The sequence below is a fragment of the Geotrypetes seraphini genome, chromosome 4 (assembly GCF_902459505.1).
Source record: "Geotrypetes seraphini chromosome 4, aGeoSer1.1, whole genome shotgun sequence".
NCBI classification, from domain to species: domain Eukaryota; kingdom Metazoa; phylum Chordata; class Amphibia; order Gymnophiona; family Dermophiidae; genus Geotrypetes; species Geotrypetes seraphini.
Genome location: NC_047087.1, coordinates 99,454,947 through 99,469,319, shown reverse-complemented (window position 1 = coordinate 99,469,319; position 14,373 = coordinate 99,454,947). Strand labels below are relative to the sequence as shown.

The 14,373-nt window shown below is 43.9% G+C and overlaps 1 protein-coding gene across 1 annotated transcript in view; it reads left to right on the top strand.

Annotated features, from left to right (window-relative positions):
• Positions 1-14,373, top strand: part of COL8A1 (collagen type VIII alpha 1 chain) — a 192,387-nt gene that overhangs the window by 171,548 nt on the left and 6,466 nt on the right. The window contains exon 3 of the mRNA XM_033943072.1: positions 3,339-3,627. Coding sequence (XP_033798963.1) covers positions 3,342-3,627 — 286 coding nt within the window. The 5' untranslated portion in view covers positions 3,339-3,341. The remainder of the gene's footprint in view (positions 1-3,338; positions 3,628-14,373) is intronic.

Here is a 14,373-nt window from a genome sequence, read left to right as displayed (position 1 = left end):
TGATCTGGTCAGATTTTGGTTTCTTGACGAAAAGGAACAATTCATTTCAATGTCTTGTATGACCAACTTTTGAAAAGTATCCACAACCGGATCTATTACTCCTGGAGGTAACCATTGTGAAGGACCCTGTACTCTTGATTCATCTGTTTGATGAGGATTGTTCTTGAAAAATACTCTCAATCTTAGTACACGGAAAAATCGTTTCAAACTTTCACAGATTTTAAAATTATCCATTCGCGTGGTTGGCACGAACGATAATCCCCGTTCAAATATACCAATTTGTGTTTGTGTTAAAGATTTAGATGATATATTTATTACTGCCATCTCTGGCGTGATCGAGTGATCGGCCGTGTTGGTTGTGGAACTGGATGTATGGGAAAGGGTGTTTGTTGGAACCCCCGTCTGGTTTGATTTCGTGTGGTAGGACCTAAAAAAACCTTGTGTGTTACCTTGAGCAATATGATCTAAGGTTGTATTACCTAACATGAGCATCCTCATCACTGGAAGCACTCATGCTAGTATCAAAAGTTACCTTCCGTCCTTTATACTGTGAGGACCTAATATTGGGATTTCGGGTCCAAGAATAGACTAGATTTTGTTCATAGTCCCTTTCATCCCTCCTAAATTTATCCAACTTTGTTTTCTTGAGGGAAACCCTGAAGTCTTTAAGTTGTTGATTCATTTGATCTAATTTTGAGACTATATCTTCAGGAGGACTTGTTCTGCAACATCTTTCAATAGTTGGTCAATCTCAGATTTTAAAATAGTGGATGTTTTTTGAGCTTGGTCTACTATTAGAATCATTTATACCACATTTATTTAAAATGTGATTCCAATTCATAACAAACTCTGTGTCTTCTCTATAAAGATGAGGTTCCTTTAACACTCTAAGACCTCTCAGGATCTGTTTCGTTCTCAGATATTCAATTAATGTTAGAGCATGGAGTTCTGTTCTTATAGCCCGTTTTTGAATTCTTTCAAGTTGTGACCATATATTTAGTGACAAATTACTCTGATCATTGGTAAAGAAATGTGGGGCCGTTAAAATATCACTTAGATGTGCATCAGAAAAACTAAGAGTATGTGCGTCAGTAGTTTCTTCATTCATGATGTAAAAAGGGAACGAGTGACTCTTAATAAAATCCAACAACACAGCTCACAGCTATGTAAATGAAATCTTAACCCAAGTATCAACCGTTAATCCTATAACATATATTGAAACTCAGACTACATACACGGATCAATTTATAGATTATCCAACCCACACTTAGATTTATATAAACTAACACAATAGGGTTTTTGGGGGGATAATTTATAAATGTTTAGATTTAACAATTTTACTTTTGAACAAAAAGTGCTTTAAATTATTAAAGATTTAGTATTTTAATTCATTTATTTTAAACATATACACCATTACCTAACTAAAAAATATATATATCTAGAACTCATCCCTATAATTGATAATGAGGTTAAAGTATCATAAATATGCATAATTCTCAGTAAAGAGGCCTCTTAAAACCTAGATGTTATTTCAAGTCTTCATTCTGAATGCATGTGTTGTAATCATCTTCTTCAAATACTCCTTCCTACCCTAAAGTTTTTATTGTTGAATTTATTAAATTATTAATCAAAAAATAAGAAATATAGCTAACTAAATCAATAGGGAGTACAGTTTTCCTTTCAATTCCATAACATTCAAAAATATGTACTTAATACAAGATATTTCACCATATTTTTCAAGCACCACCACAATTTGCATACACTAGAGGTAAAAATCTAAAGGAAATTTTACCACCTTTATTTGGCAGCACCTATGTCAGATGCCTAACAACTCCTAAGTCAACCATGCCTAACAACTCCTAACCACACCTAGTGTTTGAGATAGGCATTCTTAGGCGTCCTTAGGCGTAGGAAGGTGCCTCCACTTTGGCGGCACTAGGCATCCTAAGAGTTCAGCGCCAAACTCTTAAATTGTTTAATTGGGGGGAGAGGTTTGACTGGCTGAAAACCAGCGTGGTCAATTGCCAAGCCAATTAAAAAAATATGTTAGGCATGGATCCCAAACTTCGGCGATGCTAGGCGGCCACAATTAGGGCGCCTAGCAGCACCTAATGTAGGCGACATTTAGAGAATATGGCCTGTAATGCACAGTTTATCATATATTAAGTTCTAAATTAATGCAAAGCCCCTTATCGTGGCTCCTAAATTACAATTTTAGCTTCTCTTACTGTTATAATTCATATTTATGTTTTTAAAATGAACATTACAATTATGAAAATCTTAAATTTAGCCTATGGTTATAAACTCATCAAACTTTAGACATGTGATAATGACCTTTCCCCCTGTTTTTCCCATGCCTATTTTCTTTTCTCCTTTTCTCTATGCAGTTAAACCTCACATAAGCAACAGTACGTACATTTTTATACCTTAGCACTAACCTTTCACATAGGTAGTTCTGGTTTTTATAGCAGTGGCATAACCACATATGGGCACGAGAGGACCTGGGCCCACCTAGTTTGGGTTCAAGCCCATCTAAAATTCTGGCACCTTTGTTATGGCTGGTGGGGCTCCCCAAGTCCTGGCTGCTGAAAGAGGCTCAAAATCTCTGGCAGCCAGAACAGGTCATCCCCCACTACTCGCTGCAGGCAATGACACTGTTCATGTATTGGCACTGTGCTCCCTCCCCACCCCCCAAGCGCACGCAAAAACTGAGCATATGTGAGACAGGAAAGGCCAGCGCAGCAGCAACATGTGGACACTGCCACTGACTGCAGCAAGTAGAACAATGATCTGGTCGCCAGAAGACCTATTCCAGCTGGCAGAGCTTAGGGGCTCCCTGTCAGCTTAGGTATTTATTTGTTGGGGGATCACTGGTGCAGAATTGTGTGCCCACCCACTTTGGGCTCAGGCCCACCCAACGTGCCATATCTGGTTGCATCTCTGCTGCCTTTATAGTCTGAAATTCTACTGACTTTGGTCAATTATTATCTACCTAAAATCTGGCCTTGACTAATAAGACACAAACGCCCAAAACTGGGTTCCAGACATTCTGAAAAGATTACATATTCTTTTAGCCCAGGGGTAGGGAACTCCAGTCCTTGAGAGCCATCTATTTGCATGCACTGCTTTCAATGCATATTCATTGGGGAAATCCTGAAAACCCGACTAGAATAAAGCTCTCGAGGACCGGAGTTCCCTACCCCTGTTTTAGCCTATTTCTTTGGTTCTCATCTTCTCTGTAATTACATCTTTAAATCGTGTTAGATTCCTCTAGCCATCTAACCACTGTGGCATTTATTGTCTATGCTTTTCTTTTTATGCTTTTTTTTTTCCCATAGGATATGGCTCTGCATGAATTCCCTGTGCAACTGCTCCTGCTGGCTGTGACAATTCAGCTGTTACTGAGATCTACCCAAGGGGGTGCTTACTATGGCATGAAACAATTACCTCCACAAGTGCCCCGCCAGTATCAAGCCCTGGGACAGCAATTGCCTCACATGACACTGGGCAAAGACATGCCCCATCTGCAGTACGGAAAGGAAATCCCTCACCTGCCCCACTATGGAAAGGAAATCCCACAGATGCAGATGCTTGGCAAAGAGATGATTCCCAGGAAAGATGGCAAAGGTAAAGTAGCAATTTAAAAAGAAACACCAAAAGGGGAACCCAACCTTCCCAGTACTGAAGTAGCCAGGATAGATCTGTCAGTTAATATATAAAGCCAACCATATCTTTTACTGTGCCTTTTTTCATTCGATTTTGGTTCCATTGCCTGGATATAACTGGCACAACAAATTCCATTATTGGGAATAATACATTTGAGGCAGAGCTTGTTCCTTTCATTTTTCATGCACAGCAGCAATATGTAAGCCTCCTGGTTAAATGGGTGCTAGGCGCTTGCCTAGACGCTGCCAGGATGGTGGCAGAAGGGGTACACAAAGAATCTGTTTGTCGGGACCAGGGCCAGGGAGGCCATTGCAAGCTCGCATCAGACTGTCCACTCACTCCCTCCAAGAAGGTAGACCACACTCAGATGTTAAACTCCAAAATCTTGAACTTTACTTTACTCTCTAAGTTTATGAAAGAGGAACTCTCCTCAGAGCTACCAGTTGTCTGGAAAAACCCGGAAATGTCCTCTTTTTAGAGGACTGTCTGGGTGCCCAGACAGACTTTCCAAAATCTGGTAGTCTGGGTTTTGGAAAGCCTCGACCTCCCAGCTGAGTCTGAAGGGCCTCTGAGCATGCACGGATGATGTCACATGCATCTATGTATGCTAGGAGATCATCCAGATGCGACCAGGAGGTTGTAAAACAAAGATGAAACTTTGTGGGGGCAGGGCTAGAGGCAGAACAGGGCAGGGCTAGAGGTGGAGTGGGCGGGGCTAGAGGTAGAATGGGTTATGGCTAGGGGGCAAAATGGGGTGGGTCCATGTGTCTGGGTTTCTCCAGACAAAAAATCTGGTAAGCCTAACTCTCCTTAAACAGTTACATAGAAAAACCAGTTTCAACTTATATACAGTGGATATCCATTCTCCACCAAAACAAAGGAGTTACAAAATGAAAAGTTAGGCTGATGGTATTTCAGATGCTAAATACATTGCATTACATTACATTACGTGATTTCTATTCCGCCATTACCTTGCGGTTCAAGGCGAATTACAGAAGATTTACCAGAAGGTTACAAGAGTTGTAACTTTACATAAGAATTGTCATAGGAATTACATAAGAATTGTCGGGACTTGAGGTGATACATGTTGGGTAATTGGAAACATTTTAGATTTGAAAGGGGTAGAGATTGTGGTAGGTAGAGTTTGGGAAGGAACTGGTCGTGTTAAATAGGTTTTATGTATTTTTTTGAAGAGTAGGGTTTTAGTTTATTTTTTGAAGGTTTTGTAGTCTGTGGTCGAAGACAGCAGATTGGTGATTTGTCTGTCTAGTTTTGCTGCTTTGGTGGCCATTAGATTGTCTTATAGTTTTCTTCGTTTGACGTTTTTGGTTGGTGGGTATGTGAGTAGTGAGTGGGTTCTCCTGTGCCTGGTTGAGGTGGAATGAGTTAGTCGATTGTTCCAGTAGGATCAAAATATCATAGTTCTTATCAGATGTAAAAGCTGTTCACAGAAATATATTTTTGTAAATCCAGACCTTTAGGGCAGAAACCTGGTACCAGTATTTGCACAGTATTTATATCAGGGGTAGGGAACTCTGGTCCTCAAGAGCCGAATTCCAGTCGGATTTTCAGGATTTCCCCAATGAATATGCATTGAAAGCAGCGCATGCAAATAGATCTCATGCATATTCATTGGGGAAATCCTGAAAACCCGACTGGAATACGGCTCTCGAGTTCCCCTACTATAGCAAGTGCCTGTAATAATAGATAGGCTGAATTTATAATTTTCAGGCATAGGCAAATAAAGGTATTCTTCTTCAGAATGGATGGTCAGATAGCAGGAGAGAATTCGAAAGACAATTTTGGCACCAAAAAGCAGTTCTTAAATCTTCTTTGGGGTGTAGCTACTACCACTAGCCCACCCCTTTAGAAAATCCAAGTGATACTTGACTTCTACTAGGATCCACTTCCAGATATTACCAGAAACCTTGACATGGACCTCTGACAGCTATTGGAGGCAGTAAGGCCAGAATTTACTAACCTGCCAGATTGGGCCCGATCCTGGCAGGTCCGACCAATTCAGAAAACAAAAATATGCAGATGGGGGCGATTGGAGGAATGCCCCCATCTGCCTGCATGGATCGCGTGTGCGCAGACCATAGGAGCAGCGATCTTTTTTTTTTTTTTTTAACTTTTATGTGTTTTGGGCAGCAGGACTTCGGGGAGAGTGAAACGCCGCCACCTCCACTGACCCCAACCTGCGTGGCTCCCAGAAAATTGGTCCCGCTCTTGCCAGCTGCCGCTCTCACTAATAATAAAAAGATAAATGGAGCCCGTGTTTTTAACCCGCTTAGAACCCACGGGTTAAAACCACGGGCTTGCACTGCGGAGAAGGGTGGGAGAGTTCAGGCAGGCAGGAAATCATGGCAGTTCGGGGCAGGCAGTAGTTTGGGGTGGCAGGAGAAGAGCATCATAAAGACGAGCAGCAGGAGATAAGAAGCAGGGCAGAGCCGGGCAGCATTCAGGGCAAGCAGGCAGGACACATTGCAGGGCAGAGAGCAGGGCTTCCAGTCGGAAAGACATTTTCGACTGGTCCCCAGCAGTCGCTTCTTCAGGTGATTGGCCAGCCCAGTCGGATCAGAAATTTGGTGTGGTGAATCGGGTCGCTGTCCAATTTGCATGCACAGATTCGAAGAGGATCACAGGAGAGGTAAGTGAATCAGGCCGGATGTAAATTTGATAGTAAAGGGGTCGCAAACCAATCGGTGCACGATCGGTTTGCTTTGTGAATCTAGCCCTAAGTCTTTAAGGCTCTCACAATTCCCTTTGAAGCTCCCTGACTCAAGCAGTTGCAGAGAGCTCAAAACAGGAAACCAGAAGTTAGAGGTGCAGCTCTAACAGGATTGTAAACAGCTAAGGCTGCAGAAAAACCATAGCACTGATAAAGTACTTTTTGCAAAGCTGTCACTTAGGAGCGCTACTAGCCATCATTAGATAAGAGCTGATAGTTGGTAAACTGTCACAGGAAATATTTGCACAGAGAAGTACTGTATAGTACATATCTTTCCATGCTGTTACAAATGCATGAACAGTACCTCTGGCTGTAGAGGACTGACCTGTTCTGGCTGCTGGGGAACCTCTTCCAGCTGTCAGGACTTGGGGATCCCCATTGGCCACAACAAAGGTGCCAGAATTGTGGATGGGTCTGAGCCCAAACTGGATGGGCCCAGGCCCACCTGGGCTCACCTAGGCCAGTGATGGCGAACCTATGGCACGCGTGCCAACTGTGGCACGCGAAGGCCTTGCAGCTGGCACGCGCAGGGCCGCCATCAGGGCAGGGGGTGCACAGGAGAGAGAGCTGAACGGGGACGATGGGGGACCAGCGGGGTTAACTATAATTCGAGCCGCGAGGCTCGTCTTCTACTCCGACTGCCCTGCTGCTCACACAGCCGATCGGAAATCTTCCCTGACGTCAGCGCTGACGTCGGAGGGAGGGCTTAAGCAAAGCCCGCCCTCCGACATCAGCGCTGAAGTCGGGGAAGATTTCCGATCGGCTATGTGTGCACGGCGGGACAGGCAGGAAATAGAAGACAAGCCTACGCGGCTCGAGCTACATTTTGCTGAGAAAGTTGCTAAGATGGGCTGGGAGACAAACGGGGAACACAAAAGGGGGAGGGAGTGCGTTTTGGACACAAGGCATGAACTTGGGAGAAAGGAAGGGAGGGAAAGAGATGCTGAGGTGGGGAGGGAATGGGTTTTTGGACACAGAAGGCATGAACTTGGGAGAGAGGAAGGGAGGGAAATAGATGCTGAGGTGGGGGATGGAATGGGTTTTTGGACACAGAAGGCATGGACTTGGGAGAGAGGAAGGGAGGGAAAGAGATGCTGAGGTGGGGTAGGGAATGTGTTTTTGGACACAGAAGGCAAGGACTTGGGAGAGAGGAAGGGAGGGAAAGAGATGATTGTGTACACGGGGAATAGAAGAAAGGAGAATTTTTGGTCATAGGGAGGGAGTGAGGTACAGACAGTGGCATACCAAGGTGGGGGTGGGGGCGGGCTGCCCCGGTTTTACACCCCAAGGGGGTGCACAGCTGGCCACCCTCCAGTGTTCTCCCTAGGCTGGCAAACTGCGTCTCTTTAGCCACTTGAGTGCCACCGCCGCCATTGGGAACAGGCCGGTGCCAAGTTCTCCCTGCTTTTCCCTGTGGGGCCGACCAACTCTCGCCATCCGCGTCAATTCTGATGTCGGAGAGGACGTTCTGGGCCAGCCAATCGCTGCCTGGCTGGCCCAGAACGTCCTCTCCGATGTTAGAATTGACGTCGAGTGGCGAGAGTTGGTCAGCCCCGTGGGGAAGAGAAGCAGGGCGAACTCGGCGCCGGCCTGTTCCCGATAGCGGCAGTGGAAGCCTATTCCCCAGTGGCGGTGGCAGCATTTTCCCAATGGTGGTGGCATAGGGGAGGGCAAGGAGAAAGAAAGAAAGGGGGGGACAGGGAGCCAAAAAAAAAAAAAGAAAGAGGGCTGGGTGAAACAAAGAAAAATGGGGCACGGAGAGAGAGAGAAAGACAGACATACAGAATGAAAGGGGGTATGGAAAGAGAGAAAAAGAAAGAAGGGGGCAGGGTGAAACAAAGAAAAAGTTTGGGGAGGGAATGAGATCTGGAGGAGAGAAAGCATACAGGAGGCTGAAAAAAGGGAAGAAATATTGGATGCACAGTCAGAAGAATAAAGTGCAATCAGAGACTGATGAAATTACCAAAGGTAGGAAAATGATTTTATTTTCAATTTAGTGATCAAAATGTGTCCGTTTTGAGAATTTATATATATTTTGCACTATGGCCCCCTTTTACTAAACCGCAATAGCGTTTTTTAGTGCAGGGAGACTATGAGCTTCAAGAGCAGCGTGGGGCATTCAGCGCAGGTCCCTGCGCTAAAAACCGCTATCGCAGTTTAGTAAAAAGGGAGGGGGAATATTTGTCTATTTTTGTATAGTTGTTACTGAGGTGACATTGCATAAAGTCATCTGCCTTGACCTCTTTGAAAACCCGCGGAATATAAATGATAATTAACATTTTCTCTGCGTACAGCATGCTTTGTGTTTTTAAAATTTTATTGTTGGTAGATCATTTTGACTTGGCCACAAAGGTAAGGGGGAGGGAGGGGAGCTGCTGAAAGAGTCTACCTTGACGTGGTTGCAGGCTTACAAATCTTTTGGTCAAAGAGTGCGGCGACAGAGAAAAGTATGTGTGTATTCGGCCCATGAATGAAATCATTAAAACATTATAAATTGCCAATAAATTGAAATGAAAACCAAAGGATTGTGAATCAAATTGATTCTCTGACAATACAAAGATTCCAACCTTTAAAAATGATGTTACATAGTTCAGGCAACTTTATAAAGAGTTTTTAGATACTAAAATCTTGTTATTAAGGTTTGTTATTAAGGTTTAATTGACGTGCTGGCACTTTGAGGAAATTCTTTGGTTTTGTGCGGCAGTTTGGGCACTCGGGCTCAAAAAGGTTAGCCATCACTGACCTAGGCTATCCCACTGCTATAAAGACCAGAACTACCTATATGAAAGATTAGTGTTGAGGTAAAAAGATGTGTACTATATACTGTTGCTTCTGTGGAGTTTAACTGTAGAGAGAAAAGGAAAAAAGAAAAGAAGCATGGGAGAAACAGAGGGAGAGTTTAGTTATGACTAAATCTTTGATGAATTTACTGTATTTTTTGCTCAATAAGACACACTTTTTGTCCCCAAAAGTGGGTGGAAATAAGGGTGCTTCTTATAGAGCGAACACCACAACCCTCCCCCCCCCCCCCCATAACTTTTTGTAATCCCGGCAGTCCAGTGCTTCCACCAGCAGCCTTCCACACTCCCACAGTGCTGAGCGCATAGGAGGATCACCCCCCATTCTGGGCGAAAGCACGGAGTATCGCTCCCATCCCTTCTCTGATTGGTTGCTCGGATGTTAGCTCAAGCTCCTTGGCCTTTGACGCCTGCTCTTCGCCCAGGCGTTTCTCTTCCCGGTGGCCCCTGTCCTCATCCATTACCACCTCCATGGCTCGGAGCTCACGTGAGAGGAGGGAGGAAGTGGCGCACGGCCGCCGCGGGATTTCACCTAGCACATGCTGCTCAGAGAGGGCACGGGGATGGCTGGACGACGAGGGCGGCAGGAATGCAGTGGAACAGAGCACGGGCTGCTGGACTGTGGCTCCCATGAGCCCGCTCCTTCCTTCCGTGCCATCTGCATCTGACAACTGAGATGCAGCTCTGCTTCCGCCTGCCTGGCCCTCCTGCCGGTGACAGAGCACCCTCCCCCTCCTGAGCTCGGGGAGCACGCTGTAGCTGAGCCAGCAGCTGAGGGCAGGCTAGGAGTGAGTCAGCGGCAGGCAGGCTTCCACCTCCGGGGTGGCCAGGGGCTGCGTAGGCACTGGAGAGCATGTACTGCCGCTGCTAACATGACGGTTAGAGAAGGTGTGGTGAGAGTCCGGGTTTTACGGTTGTGGCTTTTGGTGACACTATGCATAGTTAAATGGGAGAAGGCACCCGGTTCGTAGCATTACATAGCTTTGTGAGTGAGGAAATTGGAGCTGGCCGTCTTTTGCACATGCGAACCATAGGCAGGATGGGTCGGCGGCCTGTGTTCGTGAGCGGAAGTGGGGGCACTGTATTGCCTAATTCTCATTGAGTTTGATGCTTGTAGTTTGTGGCATGTTTTGGGCGCTCCTGCGGTAGTGTTTTGGCAGCTGCTTTCATGAAGTGTCTGTTGTGCTTATCTATGGTCATTTACCCTAAATCACTTGTTACATAGTAATCACATGGCCCACAATATTTGACTGAATGTGTATACCCCTATATTGCACTCCAGAAGCTGGCTATACCATCGAGAAGAGTTATGGCTACAAACTGTGAGGGTGGGGGTAGGGTTAGCAGATATGTCCTCCTTTTGGAGGACATGTCCTGGCATCCGGACGGTGTGTTACAATATGGTACAAGAAAAGCTGAGTTGCACAGGGTAGAAAAAATATGAGGGGGAGGGAGCAAGAGGTGGACAACTGTGGTGCAGAGGAGTAGGGAGCAAAACATAAGTTGCAAGGGTTAGTGTGGAAATGAAGCTCATGTATCTGCATGTTGAGAGTTTTTAATGACCTGATTTTCTGGGAGGAGGGCGAGGTTTTACTAATTTTTTTTTTTTTTCAAAAAGGTCTATGGATTCGTAATTCTTCTTGTATGCACCCTTTTCTCTTCCTTCCCTCTCTGAACAAAAATCTCTTCAAGAGCTTGCCTAACTACAAATTAAAGGCTTCACTGATTCGAGCGGACATTATGCAAATGGCTTTTCAGCTCTGGAGGCAGAGGGCGCAGTGTCCTCTCTGACACAAAACTTGCTGACCTTTATGGCGCCTCTCTGGAAAGCATCAGATGCCTGCCTCTGCCACATCTGAACATGGTTATATATTGCCAGCATGTTGCAACACATGAAGGGCAGGAAGTTAGTAAGACAGCATATCCTAAGATTTCACGGTGCTGAAACAGATTGCACAAGAGTACCAATTATCTATTACCGTCATGTCAGTATAATGCAGTTGAGAGATAATTGTTGTGTAGATTGCAGATATGTAGCAAGACCTTGGGTGCTGTTAGGGATATCCTCATTAATCAAAAGTGCTTCAGGTTCAACTGCTATAGATAAATCATGAAAAATGGAGACTAGCATTATTAGACTACACAGTTACTGTACCTTTTCGCTACCTTTGTCGTCTGAGGCCCCGATGCACAATACTCTGCCGGCATGGTAAAAATTACCGTGTTGTGAGTGATTTTTCCCCAATGGGTGATGCTCTGCACGAATAGCATGCAAATGATATGCATGCTATTCGTGCAGATCAGCGCGAGCCAAAGGGGGAAAAACTGTGCCTGGTGCCTGCTCAGAAGAGCAATTGCTAGGCACAGCTCCTCCCTATCCCTCCTGTCAATTTTTTTTGCTGCTCTCCTGCCTGCAGATCAGCACTGGCAGGACTCTCCAGTGGCTTTGGAGGGGGGGCTTCCCCCTGTCACTCAGCTGTGTAGGATTTCCCCTGCCAGGGGCTTTAGGGAGTCCTGTTGGCTCAGCTGATCGGCTGGCAGGGAGAGCAGCAAAAAAAAAAAAAATTTACCCCCTTTCCCCCTCCTGCTGAGCCCCCACTTTCCCTACACACTTTCCCCCCAAACCCTGACCCCCCTGACTCCCACAGACACCAAGTCCCCCCAACACCAAAACAAAACTGGTGGTTTAGGAGTTTTTTGGGCATGCATTTGCCTCCAAAGGCAATGCTTCGCTATCAGTGCGTTTACCCATATTTACTGCTAGTTTGTGTTCAGTCATCTACGGCAGTGTCCGTTCATCCCCTGATGAAGACATCTACGGATGCCGAAACTGGGATCTTAGTTGGGACATTCTAGGTATTCCTAGACTTAGCCTACTTTCACATCACAGGTTTTGGATCTCTTTATGCGATTTTATATCCAAGATGGACATTAGGATATAGACTTTATTATACAAATAATAAAAACTAAACACAAAGTAACTGATTGGTTGAATAGCCGACATCGCATTTGCCTCTTTCCATTGTACTTGAATAATAAGATGACCAGACAACAAAAGGTAGAAAAAAATAATGTTATTTTCTATTTTGTGATTACAATATGTCAGATTTGAAATGTGTATCCTGCCAGAGCTGGTATTAATGAGTGTGTACTAGGACCTAACAGCGAGAGGAAAAGTCATTTTTGTTTTCTTTACACCACAGCACCTGCATGGGGTTGGAGAGGGGAAAGGGAGGGTGGGGTGGGTGAAGAGGCTACAAAAATAAACCTACCTGGCTGTTTAAAAAAAAAAAAAAAATCACCCAGTTGGGCAGGAAAAGTGAATCGAATCAAATTGAAAAATCAAGTCAATAGGCCAAATCGAATTGAAATTTTTTTCCCTGAATCGAGCAGCACTAGTCTGCATAGTTATCTTCTGCATGACCCAGCTAAATATTAGGAAGGACCTATGTAAGATCTGGCAGCCAGTGGAATTTGCATCAGCCCTGTATATTCAAGACTGGTATCCTTACTGACCTTGTTAAAAAAAACAAACACTGACTGCTGCAGGCTGAATATTGATCTGTGAGGTTTTACGGTCTAGAAATGTAAATGTAATGTAATGTAATGTAAATACAGTAAAACCTTGGTTGGCGAGCATAATTCGTTCCAGAAGCATGCTTGTAATCCAAAGCACTCGTATATCAAAGCAAATTTCCCCATAGGAAATAATGGAAACTCAGATGATTCGTTCCACAACCCCAAAACTTTAATACAAAATACTATACGTACTTGTATTGCAAAGCCTTGCTCATTTAAAACAGTCACTACACTCCTGCAGCCTCAGAGAGATTACCATCGGCTCAGTTGTGATTATGTGACACGTGTATACTGTATGTACTCGTATTGTAAGACGTTGTTCATTTAGAACAGTCACTACACTCTTGCAGCGTCAGAGAAGAACCATTGGCTCAGTTGTGATGTGTGTATACAATGTATACTTGTATTGCAAGACATTGCTTGTATATCAAGTTACAATTTAATAAAATGTTTTGCTTGTCTTGCAAAACACTTGCAAACCAAGTTACTTGCAATCCAAGGTTTTGCTATACATTTGTTTCTCTTTCTCTAATATTGCATTGCATGTGGAATCTCACTTCTTAGATTTTCAAATTCAGTTTTCATCTACATGGTACATTTCTTTATTTTATTATATTTTTATTAGAACATTGCATAGATAACATTAAGAGAAAATCATTCATTACACACAGAACTAACAACTATACTTTTCTGATAAACCATATTACCATGCAGAGTATGTCAACATTTCCCTGTAACATACATCAAATCCTGTCACAGGAGGTAAATTCTAAGATATTAAAATAATCCTGCCATTTGTAACCCAGGATGGTTACACAGTAAATTTCATTTGCTCCTTATTTGGGCAATTGCTATCCATATTTTGCATATGTGGCTAAGGTGAAGTATTTCATGAGTACGTTGTTTTTGTGTTGATTTTTGTATTAGTCTAGTTTCTCTTTTGTAAAGGTTGTAGGTTTTAGAGGCTGATGTAATATTAATAATATTAAAAATACGGCTTTATCATGGACTCTGTGGTCTGTTGCAGGGGGTGTGGCTAATGTGGGGGCAGGCCCTTAAGGATGACCCTTTATGTACCATATATCACTTTAGGATACATTCCATCTATTATGTCAGCATTTATAGGACCCCTGAGGAAGACAGTTTTGTTGAAACACAGCCTGTGTTGGGTCCACAGCTCCCAACAACTTGGGTCCCAGGTATCTTGGCATGTGGATTATTTGACTGTACTTTTAATAAAGCCTGCATCCTGAACATCACCTTTTCCAGTGTTTTTGTTTTTGTCAGACCTTTATGTACCAGCCCTTTTTTTTTGGCTAGGAAAACAAGAACTGTTGTACTTACAGCAAAGATATTGCACTATCCAGGTCCTAGGACTATAGTTGTATGGAAAGTAGAGCTAGTATCCTAGTTATTAATTTTGGAGTCCTTTTACTAAGGTGCATTAATAGATTTTAGTGCGTGCTAAAAGCTATGCAGCCTATAGAAATATAATGGGTTGCGTGGCATTTGGTAAGAACATAAGAATTGCCACTGCTGAGTCAGACCAGTGGTCCATCATGCCCAGCAGTCCGCTCACGCGGCAGCCCTTTGATCTAA